Source organism: Pleurodeles waltl, chromosome 1_2 (assembly GCF_031143425.1).
Source record: "Pleurodeles waltl isolate 20211129_DDA chromosome 1_2, aPleWal1.hap1.20221129, whole genome shotgun sequence".
In the NCBI taxonomy this organism is placed as follows: Eukaryota; Metazoa; Chordata; class Amphibia; order Caudata; family Salamandridae; genus Pleurodeles; species Pleurodeles waltl.
Genome location: NC_090437.1, coordinates 76,204,357 through 76,226,272, shown reverse-complemented (window position 1 = coordinate 76,226,272; position 21,916 = coordinate 76,204,357). Strand labels below are relative to the sequence as shown.

Below are 21,916 nucleotides of genomic sequence, written 5' to 3'. Positions count from 1 at the left end.
TTCATTTTGGACATTTCTTTCCCTCTTGGGGCTGATTGGCCTATTTTTGTAAGGCCCATCTACCCTTAAGGGGGGCAGAAAGCCCACTAGACACCAGGGAAGATTTTTTTTCTTCAAAAAGGGTGGCGGTAAGGCCATACGTGCCAGGGGGAAGATGCGGTAATTACCATCAATCCACACTGGGGGGGGGGGGGGCAGGCAGCCCGCTAGATGCCAGGAAATTAGCATATCATCCCAATGGCAAGCAAGAGGACATTTGACTCTTTTAGGTTTGGATTTTACCTATGGGCCAAGAGAGCTTGGCTAACTCCCAATATCGGCCCACCTGGAATGGTAGGTGGCTGCACTTTTTGGACTTTGGTACACTGCCACCTAGAAAAACCTACCAGACCTAGACACATCTGAAAACTAAACATCTAGGTGAGTCCACGTGGTGTGCTTCATATGCATCCCACACCATTTTCTTACTCAAAATGCCCCGCAAACCTCCAACTTTACTTGAAGTCATGCATTTTCTCCACATTTTTGTGATAGGAAGCCACAGGAATCCACCAAATTCCTCCCACCCAGCAATGATGCATCTATACCAATAAAAATTCTACCCCACTTGTCAGCCTAAAAACGTTTGAAAAAAAGCTGCCCTTTTGGACCCACTTTGGTTCCCCCTCAATTTCTACATGTTTTTGGCCCTAACCTATCTCAGGCACTTGGCCCACCTAAATAAGTGAGGTTATCATTTTTAATCGGGAGACTGAGAAGAACGCAGGGCGGTAAGAAATTTGTGCAGTTGCGGTGATCCTACACAGAAATGTGAGGAAAATGTGATTTGTTAGCTAACTTTGAGGTTTGCAGGGGATTATGGGTAAGAAAATGCAGGGGGATCCATGCAAGTCACACCTCCTTGGACTCCTTCTGGTTTCTAGATTTCAGAAATGTATGGGTTTGGTAACTTTCCCTAGATGGCGGCTGAGCCCAGGACCAGAAACGCAGGTGCCCCCCCTTTGCAAAAGCAGATAGTTTTGTAATAGATAATTTTAATGTGTTCATGTTGTGTTTTGGGCCCTTCCCTGTCGCCGGCACCAGGCCTATACACACAAGTGAGGTACTATTTATATCAGGCGACTTGGGGGAATGCTGGGTAGAAGGAAGTATGTTCCCCTCAGATTCCAGAACTTTGCAGCACCGTAACTGGAGGAAAAAGGGTTTTGTAGCCACATTTTGAGGTTTGCAAATGATTCTGGGTGACAGAACCCAGTGAGAGCCCCACAAATCACCCCATTCTGGATTCCCCTCTGTCTAGTTTAAAAAAAAAAAGAAAAAAAAAAAAAAAAAGAAGGAACAGGTTTGGTAGGTTTCCTGAGCTAGAGGCCAAACTCCCCAGCTAAACACTTTGCAAAAGAACAAGTCTGGTTTCATTGGAAAAACGTGAAATGCCAACACTGTGTTTTGAGGCATTTCCTGTCGCTATCCCTAGGCCTATCCACACAACTTAGGTACCATTTGTATTGGGAGACTTAGGGGGAACACAGAATAGAAGAACAAGTGTTATTGCCAATTGCCTTTCTCTACATTTTTGCCTTCCAAATGTAAGACAGTGTATAAGAAAGAAGTCATTTTGAGAAATGCCCTGTAAATCACATGCTAGTATGGGGACCCCCGAATTCAGAGATGTGCAAACAACCACTGCTTCTAAACTCCATAACTTGTGCCCATTTTGGAAATAAATAGGTTCCATTGATACTTATGTTTCACTCTTTATATTTTACCAAATGAACTGTTGTGAACACGGTTTACAATGAAAAAAGGTGCGGCTTGGTTATTGGCTCTGGGTACTTCGGATTCTTGATGAACCTACAAGCCCTATGTATTCCTTGCAACTAAAAGGGTCCAGAAGACGTAACGCTATATTGCTTTAAAAAACCTGCCATGGTTAGAAAAAGTTATAGAAGAAAACAGAGACAGAAATGGCTGTTTTTTCAACTAAATTTCATATTTTTTTTTTATTTCAACAGTGCTTTCTACAGGAAAAACCTGAAGAATCTATACATGTCCTCTTGCTGAATTGAGAATTTTATATAATTTTCAGAAATGTTTAGCTGTCCGAGATCCAGCACTGGTTTCACACCCATTTCTGTCACTAAGAGGCTGAAAGCACAAAAAATAGTAAAAATGGGGTATGCCCCAGTAAAATGTCAAAAATGTGTTAAAAAATGTGGTTTTGTGATTCAAGTCTGCCTGTTTCTGAAAGCTGGGAAGATGGCGATTTTAGCACCACAAACCCTTTGTTGAATCCACTTGCAGGGGAATGAAAATGTCACTTACCCAGTGTACATCTGTTTGTGGCATTAGTCGCTGCAGATTCACATGCTGTGCATAGTCCGCCGTCTGGTGTTGGGTCGGAGTGTTACAAGTTGTTTTTCTTCGAAGAAGTCTTTTCGAATCACGAGACCGAGGGACTCCTCCTCCTTTGTTTCCATTGCGCATGGGCGTCGACTCATCTTTGATTGTTTTCCCCGCAGAGGGTGAGGTAGGAGTTGTGTATGTTAGTAATAGTGCCCATGCAATGGAATGAATAAGTATGTACAAAAAAAAGTTTAAGTAATATATTTACAAATGTACAAATGTTGAAGATTACTTCCAAACGGCTACAGGCTCCCGGGGAGGCGGGTGGGCGCATGTGAATCTGCAGCGACTAATGCCACGAACAGATGTACACTGGGTAAGTGACATTTTCAGTTTGGTGGCATGTGTAGCTGCAGATACACATGCTGTGCATAGACTAGTAAGCAGTTATCTCCCCAAAAGCGGTGGCTCAGCCTGTAGGAGTGTAAGTAGTTTGAAATAAAGTTCTTAGTACGGCTTGACCTACTGTGGCTTGTTGTGCGGATAGCACGTCTACACAGTAGTGCTTAGTAAATGTGTGAGGCGTAGACCATGTGGCTGCCTTACATATTTCGTTCATTGGGATATTTCCTAGGAAGGCCATGGTAGCGCCTTTCTTTCTGGTTGAGTGTGCCTTTGGTGTAATGGGCAGCTCTCTCTTCATGCTTTAAGGTAGCAGGTTTGGATACACTTAATTATCCATCTGGCTATACCCTGTTTTGATATTGGGTTTCCTGTATGAGGTTTTTGAAATGCAATAAACAGTTGTTTTGTTTTTCTAATTAGTTTTGTTCTGTCAATGTAGTACATAAGTGCTCTTCTGATGTCTAATGTATGTAGTGCCCTTTCAGCTACTGAGTCTGGCTGTGGAAAGAACACTGGTAGTTCTACTGTTTGATTTAAGTGGAACGGTGAAATAACTTTTGGTAAAAATTTAGGATTAGTTCGTAGAACTACCTTATTTTTGTGTATTTGAATAAAAGGTTCCTGTATAGTAAACGCTTGAATTTCGCTTACTCTTCTTAGAGATGTAATGGCAACGAGAAATGCAACCTTCCACGTTAAGAATTGCATTTCGCAAGAATGCATGGGTTCGAAAGGTGGACCCATGAGTCTTGTTAAGACGATGTTGAGGTTCCATGAAGGAACAGGTGGTGTTCTTGGTGGTATAATTCTTTTTAGGCCTTCCATAAACGGTTTAATGACAGGTATCCTAAATAGTGAAGTTGAATGGGTAATCTGCAGGTATGCAGAGATTGCCGCGAGGTGTATCTTTATGGAAGAGAAGGCCAGATTTGATTTTGGGCAAATGTAGTAAGTATCCTACTACATCCTTTGGAGATGCATGTAATGGTTGAACTTGATTACTATGGCAGTAGCAAACAAACCTTTTCCATTTACTTGCATAGCAGTGTCTAGTGGATGGCCTTCTAGCCTGTTTTATGACCTCCATACATTCTTGGGTGAGGTTTAAATGTCTGAATTCTAGGATTTCAGGAGCCAGATTGCTAGATTCAGCGATGCTGGGTTTGGATGCCTGATCTGTTGTTTGTGTTGTGTTAGCAGATCTGGCCTGTTGGGTAGCTTGACATGGGGTACTACTGACATGTCTAGTAGTGTTGTGTACCAGGGTTGTCTTGCCCATGTTGGTGCTATTAGTATGAGTTTGAGTTTGTTTTGACTCAATTTGTTTACCAGATATGGAAGGAGAGGGAGTGGGGGAAAAGCGTATGCAAATATCCCTGACCAATTCATCCATAGAGCATTGCCTTGAGACTGCCTGTGTGGGTACCTGGATGCGAAGTTTTGGCATTTTGCGTTCTCCTTTGTTGCAAATAGGTCTATTTGAGGTGTTCCCCAAATGTGGAAGTAAGTGTTTAGAATTTGGGGGTGAATCTCCCATTCGTGGACTTGTTGGTGATCTCGAGAGAGGTTGTCTGCTAGTTGATTCTGGATCCCTGGAATAAACTGTGCTATTAGGCGAATGTGGTTGTGAATCACCCATTGCCATATCTTTTGTGCCAGGAGGCACAGCTTTGTCGAGTGTGTTCCCCCCTGTTTGTTTAGATAATACATTGTTGTTGTCATGTTGTCTGTTTTGACAAGAATGTATTTGTGGGTTATGATGGGTTGAAATGCTTTCAACGCTAGGAATACTGCTAACAATTCGAGGTGATTAATATGCAACTTTGTTTGATGTACGTCCCATTGTCCTTGGATGCTGTGTTGATTGAGGTGTGCTCCCCACCCTGTCATGGAAGCATCTGTTGTTATCACGTATTGTGGCACTGGGTCTTGGAAAGGCCGCCCTTTGTTTAAATTTATACTGTTCCACCATAGAAGCGAGATGTATGTTTGGCGGTCTATCAACACCAGATCTAGAAGGTGACCCTGTGCCTGTGACCATTGCGATGCTAGGCACTGTTGTAAGGGCCTCATGTGCAGTCTTGCGTTTGGGACAATGGCTATGCATGAAGACATCATGCCTAGGAGTTTTAATACCATCTTTGCATGCATTTTTTGTGTCGGATACATGGCTTGTATAACCTTGTAAAAATTTTGAACCCTTTGTGGACTTGGAGTGGCTATCCCCTTTGTTGTGTTGATTGTCGCTCCTAAGTATTGCTGTGTTTTGCACGGCAGAATGTGTGATTTTGCATAGTTGATGGAGAAACCGAGTTTGTAGAGGGTTTGTATGACATACTATGTGTGGTGTGAACACTTTGTTAGGGAGTTGGTTTTGATTAGCCAATCGTCTAGGTAGGGGAACACGTGTATTTGCTGCCTTCTGATATGTGCAGCTACTACTGCTAGGCATTTTGTAAATACTCTTGGTGCGGTTGTTATACCGAACGGCAACACTTTGAATTGGTAATGTATTCCCTTGAATACGAACCTTAGGTATTTCCTGTGCGAGGGATGTATCGGTATGTGGAAATACGCGTCCTTTAGATCTAAGGTTGTCCTATAGTCTTGTTGTTTTAGCAGTGGTAATACGTCTTGTAGCGTGACCATGTGAAAGTGTTCCGATTTGATGTAGATGTTTAGTGTTCTGAGATCTAAGATTGGTCTAAGTGTTTTGTCTTTTTTTGGTATTAGAAAGTACAGTGAGTAAACTCCTGTGTTCCTTTGTGTACGTGGTACAAGTTCTATTGCGTCCTTTTGCAGTAATGCCTGAACTTCTAATTCCAGAAGGTCTAAATGCTGTTTTGACATGTTTTGTGTTTTTGGTGGGACATTTGGAGGGATTTGGAGAAATTCTATGCAATAACCATGTTGGATAATTGCTAAGACCCAAGTGTCTGTTGTTATCTCCTCCCAAGCTTTGTAAAATTGGCTTAGTCTTCCACCCACTGGTGTTGTGTGAAGGGGTTGAGTGACTTGTGAGTCACTGTTTGGTTGTAGGGGTTTTGGGACCTTGAAATTTTCCCCGGTTCCTAGGGAATTGTCCCCCTCTGTACTGGCCCCGAAAGCCTCCCCTTTGGTACTGTCCCTGGTAGGTAGACGGTGTTGATTGTGAGGTGCTGGCTTGTGTGGCTTGACCCCGAAACCCCCCTCTGAAGGGTGTTCTGCGAAATGTGCCAAAAGTGCCTCTGCCCTGCGGGGAATAGAGTGCGCCCATGACCTTGGCTGTGTCAGTGTCCTTTTTCAATTTCTCAATTGCCGTGTCCACATCGGGTCCAAACAATTGTTGTTCGTTGAACGGCATATTGAGCACTGCCTGTTGGATCTCGGGTTTAAACCCGGATGTGCGCAACCATGCGTGCCTTCTTATGGTTACTGCGGTATTTATTGTTCTTGCAGCTGTATCCGCTGCATCCATAGAGGAGCGTATTTGGTTATTAGAGATATTTTGTCCCTCCTCAACTACTTGTTTTGCCCGTTTCTGTAATTCTTTGGGCAGATGCTCAATGAGATGCTGCATCTCATCCCAATGGGCTCCGTCATATCGAGCTAGGAGCGCCTGAGAGTTCGTGATGCGCCACTGGTTTGCAGCTTGTACAGCAACCCTTTTTTCAGCTGCGTCGAACTTGCGGCTCTCTTTGTCCGGAGGTGGGGCGTCGCCTGATGTGTGCGAGTTGGCTCTCTTGCGAGCTGCCCCTACTACAACTGAATCTGGTGGCAGTTGTGATGTGAGAAAAGCAGGGTCCGTGGGCGGTGCTTTATATTTTTTCTCCACCCGTGGAGTTATCGCTCTGCTTTTGACAGGTTCTTTAAAGATCTGTTTTGCGTGCCTTAGCATTCCCGGGAGCGTAGGCAGGCTTTGATAGGTGCTATGGGTGGAGGAGAGGGTGTTGAAAAGGAAGTCATCCTCGACAGGTTCTGAGTGTAACGACACTTTATGGAACTCTGCTGCCCTAGCTACCACCTGTGCATACGCTGTGCTGTCCTCAGGTGGTGAGGGCTTGGTAGGGTACGACTCAGGACTATTGTCTGATACTGGGGCGTTGTATAGGTCCCACGCGTCCTGGTCATCTTGGCTCATGGTGGTATGAGCTGGTGATTGTGACGGAGTTTGTGCCGGTGATGTATGAGTTACAGGTGGAGGAGAGGGTGGTGGAGTTACTTTCTTCACCACTTTTGCTTGTGGTGTTTGTTCTTGTGTTTGGAACTCGAGTCTCCTTTTCCTCCTGATTGGGGGAAGAGTGCTGATCTTCCCTGTCCCACTCTGTATGAAGATCCGCTTCTGGGTGTGGTCTACGTCAGTGGTTTGCAACTCTTCTTCAAATCTGTGTTTGCGCATTTGAGAGGACAGTGATTGTTCCTCTGAATACGAGCTGGCAGTCGGTTCGGTTGCTGGGCGTTTTGGCACCGAAACTGTGTCTTTGCTTGTTTTCGGCTCCGAGGAGAATTTTCTCTTTTTTGTAGTCGAGCCTTCTCGGCGTCGATCATCCTCGGTGCCGCTGTCTCTGCGTCGAGCAGCTTCGGTTCCGCTGTCTCGGCGGCGACCCTTTTCGGCAGCACTTTCTCGGTCCCGAGATTGCTGCGTGCCTGTGTCTCTACCTGAGTCGGACGATCTCGGCACCGGTTCGCCCTTTTTCGGTGCCGATGGACGGTCACCTATTTTATGGGTTGAGCCATGGCCTGTTGGCAGTGGCGTCCCCTGGGCCTTGTCTGTTTTCCCGTGTGGTGCTTGTTTCGACGTCTTACTCACGGTTTCTTCGACGTCGAATTCCTCCGAGTCCGATTCATGGATGGAGAAGGCTTCCTCTTCTTCTCCTTGTTCCTCGAACCCTCGTGGTCCTGTCGGCGTGGACGCCATTTGCAACCTTCTGGCTCTTCGGTCACGGAGCGTCTTTTGGGACCGAAACGCACGACAGGCCTCACACGTTTCTTCCTTGTGCTCGGGCGACAGGCACAAGTTACAGACCAAATGTTGGTCTGTATATGGGTATTTGCTGTGGCATTTAGGACAGAATCGGAACGGGGTCCGTTCCATCGGTGTCGATGTTACACGCGGTCGGGCCGACCAGGCCCCAACGGGGGGTCGAAGTTACCCCGAAGGGCTACCGGAGCTCTTCACGATTCGGTGTCGATTCTATCTAACCCGATACCGAACGAAACAATACCGACGCAGTTTTCCGAAGTTTTGACTATCTTTCCGTCCCGAAACCCGGAGCGAAAAGGAACACGTCCGAACCCGATGGCGGAAAAAAACCAATCAAAGATGGAGTCGACGCCCATGCGCAATGGAAACAAAGGAGGAGGAGTCCCTCGGTCTCGTGACTCGAAAAGACTTCTTCGAAGAAAAACAACTTGTAACACTCCGACCCAACACCAGACGGCGGACTATGCACAGCATGTGTATCTGCAGCTACGCATGCCACCGAACACGCAGATTCTTTCTTCTGCAGCACTTTTTTCCCCAAAAAACAAATTGATGCTGTATTTTGGCTAATTTCTTGGCTTCCTCCAGGGTGTTGTGTAGCCATTTTAGCTATTGCTCCATGCACGTTATTTTAGAATACTAGGCCTGCTGCTGTGCACTTTAAACTAGATATATTTTATTCAGCTTAATTTTATTATTCTTACAATAGCCACTTTTGCGGTCTTGTTTTATTTCACTCTATCTAGCTGTTTTGACAAGGCCAACACTGCGTTCACAAAAGAGACATTCATGCTCACTCTGTGCATCTTTCAAGGCTGTAGTAAGATAGGTTGCCGATGAACGTGGTCCAAGTTTTATCTCTGACATTCATAGAAAAACACACATCCTTACTTAGGGACATTTGCTCAGAACATCAGTTGTTTTATTATAAAAACACTTCCCTGTCCATTACACATTAGACCGAGATTCCAGCCAGAGAACCACGACTGTATGCTGATTGCTGAACGCTTCGCTACATCTGCTTAGGCAGACTTCAGGCCTTTTCTCAGGTATGGGGGATGATATCTTCCCACAGGAACCTGAAGGGCAGAATTAGAGCTTAACACGCTGTGCTCTATTATAGCCTAGGTAGGGATTAGTCTACTGACTCTAGTGACAATATGGTAGCGTTATTTCTATGCTTTACTCTCATTGTCACCATTTTAATCTTGTCATGCTGTATCGTCCTGATTAATGCAGCCCATGCTTTGCTATATAAGATGCAGTCGCTTCATTAAAACATTAATGAAACATATACTGCCTCTGTTTGTCATTTATGTATGTGAGACTAATGTAATTGAGGGAAACGGATGAGACCGGAGTGACCACGGTTTCCCTGAGAAATCAATTATGTCATGCTCTTGGCTACCCAATCATCCCTGCCCTTGGGCAGAGAGGAGGCACTGCTAGTTAGCCGGAGCAAAACCCTGATTAGGGCGACAGGTGTCACCTGTAGAGGATCAGACTCAGTCTCCCACAACGCAGGCGATTCTGCAGCTCAAAATCCAGTAATCTCATTAGAATAATGAAAGCCTACGCGACAAGGTTAACCCACAAACTTTGAGTACCTTTGGAATCCTCTGTATGTTGGGAAAAAAGGATGCCCATTTGGCAAGGATAGCTTATGTGGACGAAAAGGTATGGTGGCCTAAGCATGAAATACTACAAATAGCTAAAATAAGGCCTGGCAGAGGAGGGGAAAAGACCTGGCAGCGAAGGGGTTAAATGAGTAGTTATTATTATTATTTTACTGTTATACAATGTTTAGATTAGGTCACCATTTGCTTCTATTTTGTAATGGTCTGTAGTGGAGGGGTTTTAAGTCAATTTACTGTTTTGTTTAAATTTAGACACGTAGGTGTTAGCAAATTAGATTTTCCCAATTACTTATCTATGGCATCATAAAGGAACACAGCCTTATTCAAATGTTGAAAATTACTCAATCAGTCTTATGCGGTGTACATGGTGTTGTATATGTATGTGCCAGTTTTATATAGCATGAACATAGCTACAAAGTATTGGGGCTGTGTACAAGAGAGCAATGCAAAAAGTTACTTAGGTTTAACTGTTTGAACTTGTTGCATGGCAGAATCACTTGCAGTGCACAATCCTGCCTGTAGGGTTGTGTTCTGAAAAGTTAAAGTTGTTTACTGCAAGAGCTGTTTCAGTTTCAAGAAAAACCTGTAATTATGTGGCCAAAACTCACAATGCACCAGGATGCAGAATCGGCCTTAGACTGTTATATGTTTTTCCCTTCTGCATGGAAAGTTAAAGATACAATGCATAGTAAAGATAAACTAGCAAGCCCTCTAATTTCCATTTGTGGGACAGAGGGTGACAAGTGCAAATCTACAACGTAACAAGATTCAAAGAGTTAGATGAAGATAAAAACACTTTTCGCTTCAGCATTTTTTAGTGGATTCAGCAGCTCTATAGCGACTCAAAACCAGTGCCCCGCCATGCTAAATACACATTGGACAGAACAGCAAGGTGGCTGATGTAAGGAATATGTTACCCTGTAAGCATCTGCTTGTGGCATGTAGTGATGTAGATTCACATGCTCTGCATACTCCTGCCATCAAGCGCTGGGTCTGGATGTCTGCAGGTTGTTTTTCTTCAAAGAAAGTCTTTTAAATCACGAGGTAGATCCCCTTTCTCAGTGATACTGCTCGCAAACGGGGGAAAATGGACTGTAGAGTAAGTGTAAGTAATGAGATGTCCATGTGAGAGAAGAGTAGGGAAAACTGCAACAGCCACAGGTGTCCGGGAGGGGTGATTACATGTGAATCTACAGGACTGCATGACACTAAGAGATACTTACAGGGTAATTAACATATTCAGTTTGAGGCATGTGTGGCTCTAGATACACATGCTCTGCATAGACGGTAAAGCAGTCCCCATCAGAAGTGGTGGCTAACCTGTGGGTGTTGCAGTTGTTTGAAAAAGAGTATATAGCACTGCCTGACCTACCTTGGTGTGCTGGTGTGCTAAAACATCCGCACAATAATGTTTGAAGGTGAATGGTGTGGACCATGTAGCTGCGTTACTTATGACAGCTAAAGGAAAGTTTCCTAGAAAAGCCATGGGTGATCCCTTTTTCCTAGTACAGTGTGGAGTAGGTAAAGTTATTTTAGCTTGAGCATAGCATGTTTGAATGCATTTTACTATCCATCCGGCTATGCCTGATTTGGATATAGGGTTGCCTTTATGAGGAGATGAAAAGGCAACTAAAAGTTATTTAATTTTCCTGAATGTTTTAGTTCCATCAATATAGAACATAAGGGCGCTTTTAACATCTAATGTATGGAGAGCCCTTTCCGCAACAGAATCTGGTTGTGGGAAAGAACTAGTAACTCAATCGACTGGATGAGGTGAAAATGAGAAACCACTTTAGGGAGAAATTTAGGTTGGTAAGGAAAACCACTGTCTCTGTGCAGTTAGAAGAAAGGTTATTCCAAGGTTAAAGCCTGGGGCTCACTAACACTTCTAAGGGAAGTGACGGTGACTAAAAATGCCACTTTCCAAGAAAGGAATTTAAGGGGGCATGAGTGTAGGGGTTCAAATGGAGGGCCTTTGAGTGGTGTGAGAACGACATTAAGGTTCTATGAAGGTGCAAGTGGAAACCGTGGTGGAATAACTCATTTGAACCCCTTCATTAAGGCTTCAGTGACTGCTATCTTGAGAAAGGTTTTGCATATTTTGTAGATAGGCAGCCATTGCAGCGAGATATAGATGTGAATGCTAACCCACCCATTTGTAAGTGAAGCAAGTAGCAGACAATGTTTGGTAGTTTTGAAAGGGTCGATGTGTTTTGAGTGACAGTAGCAGACAAAACGTTTAAATTTTGCTTCTCAGCAAGCTCTAGTGGTAGGTCTACGGGCTTCTTTAAGAAGGTCCATATATTCTAGTGGCAAACAAAGATAACCAAACTATGACCTCAGGAGCCAAACTGAAAGTTTGAGAGTTCTGGAGTCTGACTGCCTGATTTCTCCATGTCTCTGAGTCAGAAGGTCCTGCCAGATGGGGAGCTTCTTGTGGGCAACTAAGGAGATGGCTAGTAGTTTTGTGAGTCAAAGTTGATGAGCCCAGGTGGGAGCTACTAGGATCATTGTGAAAGACGCCTGCCTGAGCTTCCAAATCATAAATGGAAGGAGAGGGAAAGGAGGAAAAGCCCCTAACAAACTCATCCATAGTGTGTTGCCCTTGGATAGCAGGAATGGGAAGTTTGGGCATTTTGTTTTTTTGGGGTTCCGAAAAGGTGCATTTGGGGGAATCCCCATCTGCAGAAGTATAGTAGGAGGACTTGTGGGTGGAGTTCCCATTCGTGGACTTGTTGCTGCATCCTTCTTACGAGTTTGCAAAGTTGATGTCCGTGGCCTGGGAGATAACCTGAGATCCAGTGAATGTTGTGTTGTGACGCAAATCACATTTCCAAATGGTCTGTGATAGTTGTGAAAGTTGCAGAGATTGCCAACCTCCTCAATTCTGTAGGTAATACATGGTTGCCATGTTGTTGATCTGGACTACGACAACCTTGTGAATGAGGTAAGGAAGGAAAGCTTTCAAGGCTTGGTGAACAGCTTGAAGGCCATGTAAGTTGAAATGAAGGCCATGTAAGTTGAAATGGTGACCCCGATGTTTGGAGTCCAATATAACCTGGATCGTGAGATCTCTCAGATGTGCACCTCATCCTGTGAGGGAGACGTCTATTACGAGAGTTATGTGGGGAACAAGCTCTAGAAAATGCCACCCCTTTAACATGTTGATATTCCACCATTGCAGTGTGATGAGTTTGGTGGTCTACCAACACTTGATCTTGTAGTTGACCCTGTGACTGAGACCACTGACATGCTAGACATTCTTGTAACGGATGCATGTGTAGATAGGCATGGGGTACTACAATGATATAGGAGGCCATCATTCCTAGAAGATGCCCAACTGCCCTCACTGTTATCTGCAGATTTGGTTGAAATTAAGGTAATAATGTGTGAAAAATGTGAACTCTTGCAGAATTGGGATAGGCTAGCCCGATTTGTGTGTTTAAAATGGCTCCTAGGTATAGTTTTATCTGTAGAGGCTGCAGGTGGGGCTTGGGAACACGGATTGTGAATCCCAGAATGTGAAGCAGGTCTATTGTTATTTTAGTATATTGTTGACACCGTTAATGGGTGGTGGCTTTGGTAAGCCAATCATCCGGGTAGGGAAACATATGAATTTTTTGTCTGTGGATATTAGCCACTAACACCGCCAGACACTTAGTGAATATCTGCAGTGAAGTTCTGACGCCAAATGTATGGGCTTTGAACTGGTAGTGTTTCATGCCCACCACAAACCGGAGATATTTGAGATGGGCTGGGTGTATTTGTATGTGAAAAATTTTAACTTTTAGAACCAGTGTAGTCATAAAGTCGCCCTGTTGAAGTAGTGGAATCACATCTTGCAAAGTGACCATGTGTAAATTGCTTTAATACAACATTTTCTTTCAGTGGCCTTAGATCTAGGATTAGTCAGACATCCTGTCCTTTTTGGGTATGAGGAAGTATAGAGCGTATACTCCTCGACACTGGTGTTGGAGAGGGACGGGTTCTATTACTCCTTTGAGAAGAAGAGAAGTGGACCTCTTATTTGAGTAATGTTTGATGTTCTATTGAGAGCCGATAAGTGTGAGGTGAGATGCGGGGAGGTGTGGTAGTGAGCCCCAGACAATAACCATGTTGAATAATATCCAACACCAACTGCTTTGATGTTATTGCTTGGCAGGTGGGTAGAGAACTGTGTATGCTTTCCCCGACAAGGGTGGTATGAATGGGGAAGAGGGTGAGCAGTGGTTAATTTGAGGTCTGAAAGAGCTATTACCTAAACTAACAAACTTCATCTTATGATGCATGTGTCAAATCACAGATTCTTTACCTTGTGAATCTATATCAAATCAATGCTACCTAACAGGAGGTGGACCTGAGGAGTGAATGCTCTTCCAAGCTACATCTAGGCAGCTTACTTGCTTTAGCAGGGTGTGGCCCTTCCATGACCCCATGGGTAACTGATATTTTTCATGCAATATGCACAACTATACATTCACCTCTAATATACCTCTACCTCTAATGATGATCTAAGCATCTTTACTTTACACGGTTTCTTAAATGCTCTTTCAAGTTATTTAGGATTGCTTTCAACATTGATAAATACTGAACTGTTGTCTCTTTCTTAACTCAATAAGTAAGTCATGCTCTTCTTACTCTACGTCCACTGTTACACCAAGTTATCATGCTGCATGTTGAATTACAGCAAGGTATGTTGAAAATTCATCTGGAGGAGATGTTCTAACAGGCTATTGCTCTAAAGGTTCTTCACATTCTGACTCTGCTAAGTATTTGTTCCATGCATCTTCTGAACGGGGGACAAAGGTCCCAAAAGTTTGGACCTAATATTCTTCTTCATCTGAGTCTGTCTGAGGTGGTGGTTTAGATATAAAATATGGATTTATGCCAGGTTTTGACATATACAATATTATGTCATACATAGAGAATACATGACCCCAGCTAAAATCAACAGATATTTCCACTGGACAGATGCAGCATGCCCATGGTGTCACCAGGTGGATGCTGACCTTCTTCACATGTCGTGGGCCACACTGACATGGAGTCACACAACAGTTATCCACATGTACAGGGAGAACCACACCACACTACACTCCAGGGAACAATGCATCCTAGGTCTTCACTGCAGGGATAAAAAAACAAAGCCACTCCATGGTTCTTGGATTTCTGGTGGCTAAATGCCTTGCTTCCCGCTGGTGGAAATCCTCAGAGCCTCCTACAGTAGAAGCATGGCTCCCCTCCGTCTCCACACGGGTACAGGCTGAGAGTGTGGTGCTGCACAGGGAAGATAATTTGGGACTCAGAAAATATCCCATCTGAGCACACTGGGACGCCATCTTGAATAATCTCCATACCCCTGCACGACACACTAATGTAGCATCCGATGACAGCATAGGCACTGAAATTAATATAGGAGGAACCCCGAGCAACACTTAGAATCCTAGTAATTACAATCAATTTGTTGGGTCAGATGTGTTCTTACTGTAGATAATGTTGCAGTATCATATCTAAATGATGGGGAATTGGCGTGGTTAAAAATTGTTGATTCTCACCCCCGTTTTCTCTTCCTCCTCTCTCACCCCCTTTCTCACTGTTTTAAGTTCGCATTATTAATGGTAAACAGGAAAGTCTGTTTATTGTCTGAATCCCTTGCCACCATATATTGGACAATAACAAGGGAATAATGTAAACTATGAGACTGGTTCTGACTCCTTAGTCACAAAGATCAGAGGAAGTTTACGTAGCCACCATGATCACACACTTTAGGCTAAAACTAAATGTGGTGAGGAGCAAGAGCCCTCACACACCCATTAGGATGTCATGCTTCATCATTGGGGTGCTCCTCGTCAGACCGGCGCTGCAATGTCTGACGGGCTCCCCATAAGGGGGCTCTTTGCCGGAGATCTTTTTCAGAGTAACTGCCGTGGTAGAACAATGGGAAATTGATACACAATATGTTGTGTTGTTTGAAATGCAATACAATTTATTTTTGTCAGGCCCCTCATCATCCGAAAATTGTGGTTCTTCCAGGTTTATTCCTGCTGAAGAACTATAAGACCTCTTCAGGATAATGTCCTCAAATGCTCCAGAAGCAATGTCGTCTAGATCTTTGAATAGCCCACCTACAGTCATGTTACGGGTTGCACATTTACACTTGAAATACTGATGTGCTGAATAGTTTTGTTTACTATGATCTTGAGGAATGCACAGAATACAAATGCAATGTCAATCGGACAAAGCCAATTTCGCATGACATGGAGGACATGATCAAAATGGTGAATTTTCCATCCTTCAAAGAGACACTCATACAATCTAGAAGGTAAGGTAGCAGCATTTAACAGTACTTGATGCCTTGATCAAAAGTCTTTATGCATCAGATGTACTATGAAATTCAATGTTTGGCACCATACAGTGGTCTTGCCACACCGCAGTTTCAAAGACAGAGCAACAGATGTTTGGTGGGTGGCAATTTGGAGGGTGAGGTAACTGAGATGGAATCTGCATGCTGATACACTGTGGGTTGTGGTTACGTGTTTACAAGTAATTTTCGACATACACCAAACCTTTGTTATTCACACAACCCTAAATGTATATATATTAGATGCACATCATCTGATCTTATATAGATGCAGAAATTGTTAAATAAACACAAGGCTAGGATGCACAGGATGTTTAAGAGAAGCAGGGGATTACGAAGGTGAAATAAGAAGAGAAGTAAATTGCAAAATATGGAGGAAGCTTCTCAAAAAAAGAGGTGCCACACTGGGGTGTTAAGTGGCTTGGGTGAGGGGGCTAGCCATTAAGGGTGAAGGTGAAGCAAGGTACTCCTCGGACAGTTTATATATGGAAAGTTTATCCTGCAACAAGCTGTTGCTTCAAATTTTAAGTCTTCAAGAAGTGGGAAAGTCATGGGTCCTGTCATATATGAACTGGGATGGAGTACCATAACCTAGTAGGTGGTGTGCCATCTCATCTTCTCCTTTGATCATTTAATTCATTCTGTGGTGGTGATGCCACTCCTTTACAATGTATGTGTTCCACCAGATCTTGGTTCAAAGCTAAAGAGCATTGTCTACCTCAACTCCCTTTAGATGATGCGGTCTATTAGCCGAGGGTAGGCTGCTACTGTTGCTATGGTTAGTGAGAGATGTCCTAATAAAGAGGCCATTCGGTACAACTGTGGTGCAAGAAATTATGAAAAATGGTTTTAGAGGCAGCTGAGCTGCAATAAAAGAGATGAACTATCAGGTGAAACTATTTGATCCATCATCAATAAGTATGTGGGACATGCAACCATTGGTGATACTTTAATATATCTGTTTAAGCCGGAATTGGTAGTACCCTTCTGTGAGTTCTCATTGTGCTGAGTAGTCTTCATATTCCAGTGCTAGCTTCTGCATTATGAAAGTCATTGTAACACTAACATCTGTGAGGTAACAATTTGAGCCTCAATTACAAAAATCTGCTGGACTTTCCATCTCAACAAGAGAATCATACGTAAAATCTGATTTTCTCTACAGTGAAACTCAAAAAAGCTGGTCTTACCTCCACACGTGTGTATTTTCCTCTGCAGCAGAACAAGCATATTTTGCCAACAAATGGCAATGAAACAAACACCTCTGATGTAACAGGCTACAATAAAAATATTAAAAATTAATGTCTTGTTGATCATAAAAACAAACATGCTGCAAAGCAGAATACCAACGGCGATAACATTTCTTCACATTCTAGAATACACAGCTTCCAAGCAAAATACGGACATTGTGTACTTGACTGCACCTACATTTAAATAGTCATTTTAGCAAGACTTACAAGCATGACAATGACATCATAAAATACATCATGTGGGTTTCACCATTTGGGTGTTGCAAACTACGTAAGAGACTACAAATGCAGCACACAACAAGAGCACAATTTGTTTTGTGGAGAACCTGCAATGTTTATTTATCAAGGTGACATTTAGTTATTTTTTTCATCTAGGTGACTGCACCTTTGAACCTCCAAATCCAGAGGCTGAACCCGTCTCAAGGATTTTGCAGTGTGGAATGCAAGTCTAAGAACCTTATTTTAACGTATAAATACCAATTTGTAGTGTTTCCAATAATAAAACTGCCTTTGCTGTGGTGCTGACAAAGCCGGCCCGATAACACTATTCAGAAATATACTACTTTATAGTCTAGAGGCACCACCACTACATTATCCAGAGAGATTTGGTAAAGGGCAAAAAGTAAGTTCTTTAGGACCCAGAACCTAAATGTAAGCACTGGGAAATGCAACATTTTTGACCAACAAGGGAGGGAGAGGTTCTGGTTTGTGGGAGAGATTTAAAAGGTCTGCGAATCCCTAAGTTAAAGTGAAATTCAGATAAGAAAAAAATCCAAAAGGCATTTGCAATGAGTAAATTAAAAGAGGACCATATTCCATGCTCTTGCCTAAAAAGCATACGAAGGAAGGACAGGTGCTTTCTCTTCTCTTTTTTTTTTTTTTTTTTTTTTAAGGTGGCCAAGAGTGGGGTAAATTCCAAGAGACTAAAAGATGAAAAACCTTGTAAGAAGGTGAAACTGGGAGGGGCACACGGTTTAGGGCATTTTAAAGAAACATAGGATCAAGCATGAAGATTAGAGAGAATACATTTTTTTTTATTCACGGTTAGCTCCTTGTACTTGACTCCTTCACTAAACGTCCTCTTGGGATACAATTATATCTTACTACTTAAAAACATGTCCTTATTTGCAAGAAAGGACATAAATGTTCATCAAATTCTGAGTTGCCTTCTTAGTTTTTTTTTTTTTAATTATGATCACTGAAAGCTCATAACCAGAAGTGGTTTATAACATCAGAATTACCGAAAGAGACCAAGAGGCCCACCTCAAGTAACCTCAAAAGTACAGCATAACAACGTACTCCAAAGCGTCGTTGCTGCCAGTCAAACTGAAACTTATGGTGTTCTGCACTCATAATAATCACTGGAGAAGATACAGATCACGGGTAACAAAGTAATGGCATTTCATCATTCATGAACATCAAACTGGATGTCCATAAAGAGCTGAAGGTTGTACTTTCTGTAAAGTTTAAGACTCTTCTATATTACATCATCATCACATTCTCTTCTAAGATCCTCTCTTGGGTTGGCAAACATTATAAGCAGTTAAGAAGTATGTTAAAAAGTAATTTTTTTAGACTGTGTTTAATGCTTGAGAACCTAGAATAAATGTTCATCAACATGACTTTTTTTTTAAAGAAGATAATATAAAAATAAAAGGAGAGTAGCTCTTTGGAGAACAGCAGAGAGTGGAAGACATGGAAGTGTAAGTGATTAAATTACATTTCTTATAGAACTGTAGAAATTACACAAACAACTTTACCAACATCTGAATGATGGGCATTATGTAAGTGAAATACTGCAATAGTAAATATTGATACATTACCAATAACTAAAATGTGCAATTATGACATGATCAACGTTGCATCTTTCATGCTATATCTTTTGGTTAGAAATCAGTACTGAAGAGCTACCTTTGAGGTTTGGCAATGTTTGAAAAAGAATAGGTGTGTTTTGGGACACATGGCATGTAGTTAGACAACAAATGCATGTTTGTGGAACACATCAATGATAGCTGCCATCTACAAGCAAAATAATTACATTAGGATGGCTAAGACTGCACGTGTTCTTTAATGTTGGAATCATTGTGCTCCATTTCACACCATGAAATCCAAGCCATTTTACCTTAACATTTGCGCAACACAAAACTGTTGCTACGTAATGTGCAAAGGACACTGCTCTGCCCAGATCAACTATGAATCTGCTAGGATCCACATTTTAGGAGAACCTTTGTAAGCCCTTCTCTCAGTTCTACAAGTGGATTTCAATAGACTATAAAGCATGCCCACCTACAAGATAGGGCACCCATTATCAAAACATTAAGCACTCCTTGGTTAGAAACTGTTATTGGGCCAATACAAGGTAACAGAATTACTAAACATGTGACTTACTGAGCAAGTTTGTTAATTTCGATTAGTTATGAGTACTGTGTTTGGTGATATTTTTAGAAATTGTAAACATTTTTTTTTTTTAAATGCATTGACATGGATTAGGTAATATTTAGGAACACTACAATAAGCTACAATGTTAAACAGTCCACCCTTAAAAATGGAGGAGAGCTAACCCTTTCTGCTATAGACTAATTTATTTGGTAGATTCAGAGGTAAAGGTCATTGGTTGGGTTCTGCTGGATCAACTGTCGACTTGGGCTACATAACATAACAAGCATAACATCCTTTTAGGTGTGCAATATGGTTTTAGAACGGGGTGGGGTACTATAGAGCAAAGTCCAAATTTATACCTGCTTATTAGTAACTATACTATAGCTAAGATGGTAGCAATCATCTGGCTTTCATGGACCTCAGCACGGTGTTCAATGCAGTTAAGAGCTAATCTCCAAGCCATGATGGGATCCACAGGGGAAGGACCTACACTTCGCCTTTTGTGCATATTGCACAGGAAAGTGATTTCGGTCTCTACATGATACGGCTAAACAGTGAATGCATGTCATACTTTAAATTGATGAGGGGTACGACAGGGGTGTATCCAGGCACCTTTTCTGTTTATTCTTTACATAAACAGTCTGGAATTGTTTTTACTCAAACATTGCCCGGACGTCCCTATGGCCGGAGATCAACCTGTGCATGCGCTGCTTTACGCAATGATGCTGTTTTAATTTCACATACTGCTAAAGGCCAGCAGCAGCTTTTAGATTCTCTTATTAATTTTAAGGATAACTTGGATGTAAATACAAATGTTTTGAAATCATATATTATGGCGGTTAAACCCAAGCATGCTAAGTCCAGGAAGTACACAGCTAAAGGTGTTCATCATAGCAGGATGGACAATTTTCGATATTTAGGTATTTTATTGGATTTCCAGCTGAATTGGCAATTATTGATTACAAAAAAAAAATGCAGTGGCTTTTTATAGAGTCACTCATAGTATAGGCGATTTTTCCAGGCGACTTGGGTAAGCCTATGTCGAGACCATTTTTGATATTTTTAAAGCCAAGTGCGTTCCTATAGCTAGCTATGGTTGCAGAAAATAAATTTGAGGAATTTATTAAAGATCCCGGTATGTATCCCAGCTGGGTTTGTGCACGAAGAAGTAGATTTAGGCTATATTTCTGATTTTATTAGTCTTCTCCCCTTATTTGTGTGGCTAACTGAAGGCTGAAAGAAGGCCTTAGTTTTAGTAACATATTGTTAAGGGACTATATGGATTTTAATAATAGGTATAACAACTCTAGGTTGTTATATATCAAGAATACCATGAGACATTTAAGAAGAGACAATGTTTTCTCTGATCCTGAGTGTATTATAACAGCGGATGGGTGAAGCAGACTAAGCGTACAGTGGTTGATTACCACCTGATTAAATCTAGGAGTGTCTGGAACTTTGACATATGAGATGGCTGGTTATCATAAAAGGTTGCGGACCCTTTTTAGACTAAATATGATCCCTCAATTATTGTTTTGTGACAATAGGTGGCATAAAAATGTCTGAACTACCTGCTTCCACAATGTCTCTCCTCCTGATGCTTTGCCCATTGTTTTTGTGTCTCCAAGGTTTCATACCCTTCATGTTAAATATATTTGCCTCTCTTGATATCTTTGAACTTTAGACAAGTGTGACCTACTTTATTATAACTACGGGCCAGATGTAGCAAGCCTTTTGCGCCTCGCAAACTGCGAAAAACGCAGGCGCAAAAGGCCAAAAGCGATGCACAACCGCGAACTGCGAGTCGGTACCGACTCACAATTTGAGGCTGCGACTCGCAAATAGGAAGGGGTGTTCCCTTCCTATTTGAGACCGCATCGCAATGCAGAGTTGCTTTGGGACCGCGAATGCGGTCGCAAACCAACTCGCAGTTACCATCCACTTGAAGTGGATGGTAACTCATTCGCAAAAGGGAAGGGGTCCCCATGGGACCCCTTCCCCTTTGTGAATGCCAATAAAAATATTTTTTCCAGACAGGCAGTGGTCGTCCTACTCTGAAATTTTTTATTTTTGCAGCTCGTTTTCCTTTAAGGAAAACGGGCTGCAAAAAGAAAACAAAATAACTGCTTTATTCAAAAAGCAGTCACGGACATGGTGGTCTGCTGTCTCCAGCAGGCCACCATCCCTGTGAGTGCCTAGACTCGCTATGGGGTCGCAAACTGCGACCCACCTCATTAATATTCATGAGGTGGGCCTTTGCGACCCCATAGCGAGTCGCAGAAGGTGTCTGAGACACCTTTCTGCATTACATTTTGCGAGTTGCAAATTGCGAGTCGCTATTACTCGCAATTTGCAACTCGCAAAATGTTTTCTTGCTACATATGGCCCTACAATCTTTATCTTCCCCACACGTCTGTTACAATAATTCCATACACATACATGTCATTAATTTGTTTATACATCTTTTAAATATAAATAAATGAAACAATGTTTAACTCTACTTATTTGTAAACTGAGAAAATAGTGAGCATCACTACATTAAAAATCCATTTAAAAAAACAAAAGCTAATGTTGAAAAAAGTTA

At 42.4% G+C, this 21,916-nt stretch overlaps 1 protein-coding gene across 4 annotated transcripts in view; it reads right to left on the bottom strand.

The window, feature by feature from the left end:
- Window positions 1-21,916, bottom strand: part of TDRD7 (tudor domain containing 7) — a 779,147-nt gene that overhangs the window by 265,415 nt on the left and 491,816 nt on the right. For all 4 annotated transcript variants that reach the window (XM_069236519.1, XM_069236523.1, XM_069236528.1 and 1 more), the window contains one exon: window positions 16,894-16,980. In XM_069236519.1, the coding sequence (XP_069092620.1) occupies window positions 16,894-16,980 (87 nt within the window). The remainder of the gene's footprint in view (window positions 1-16,893; window positions 16,981-21,916) is intronic.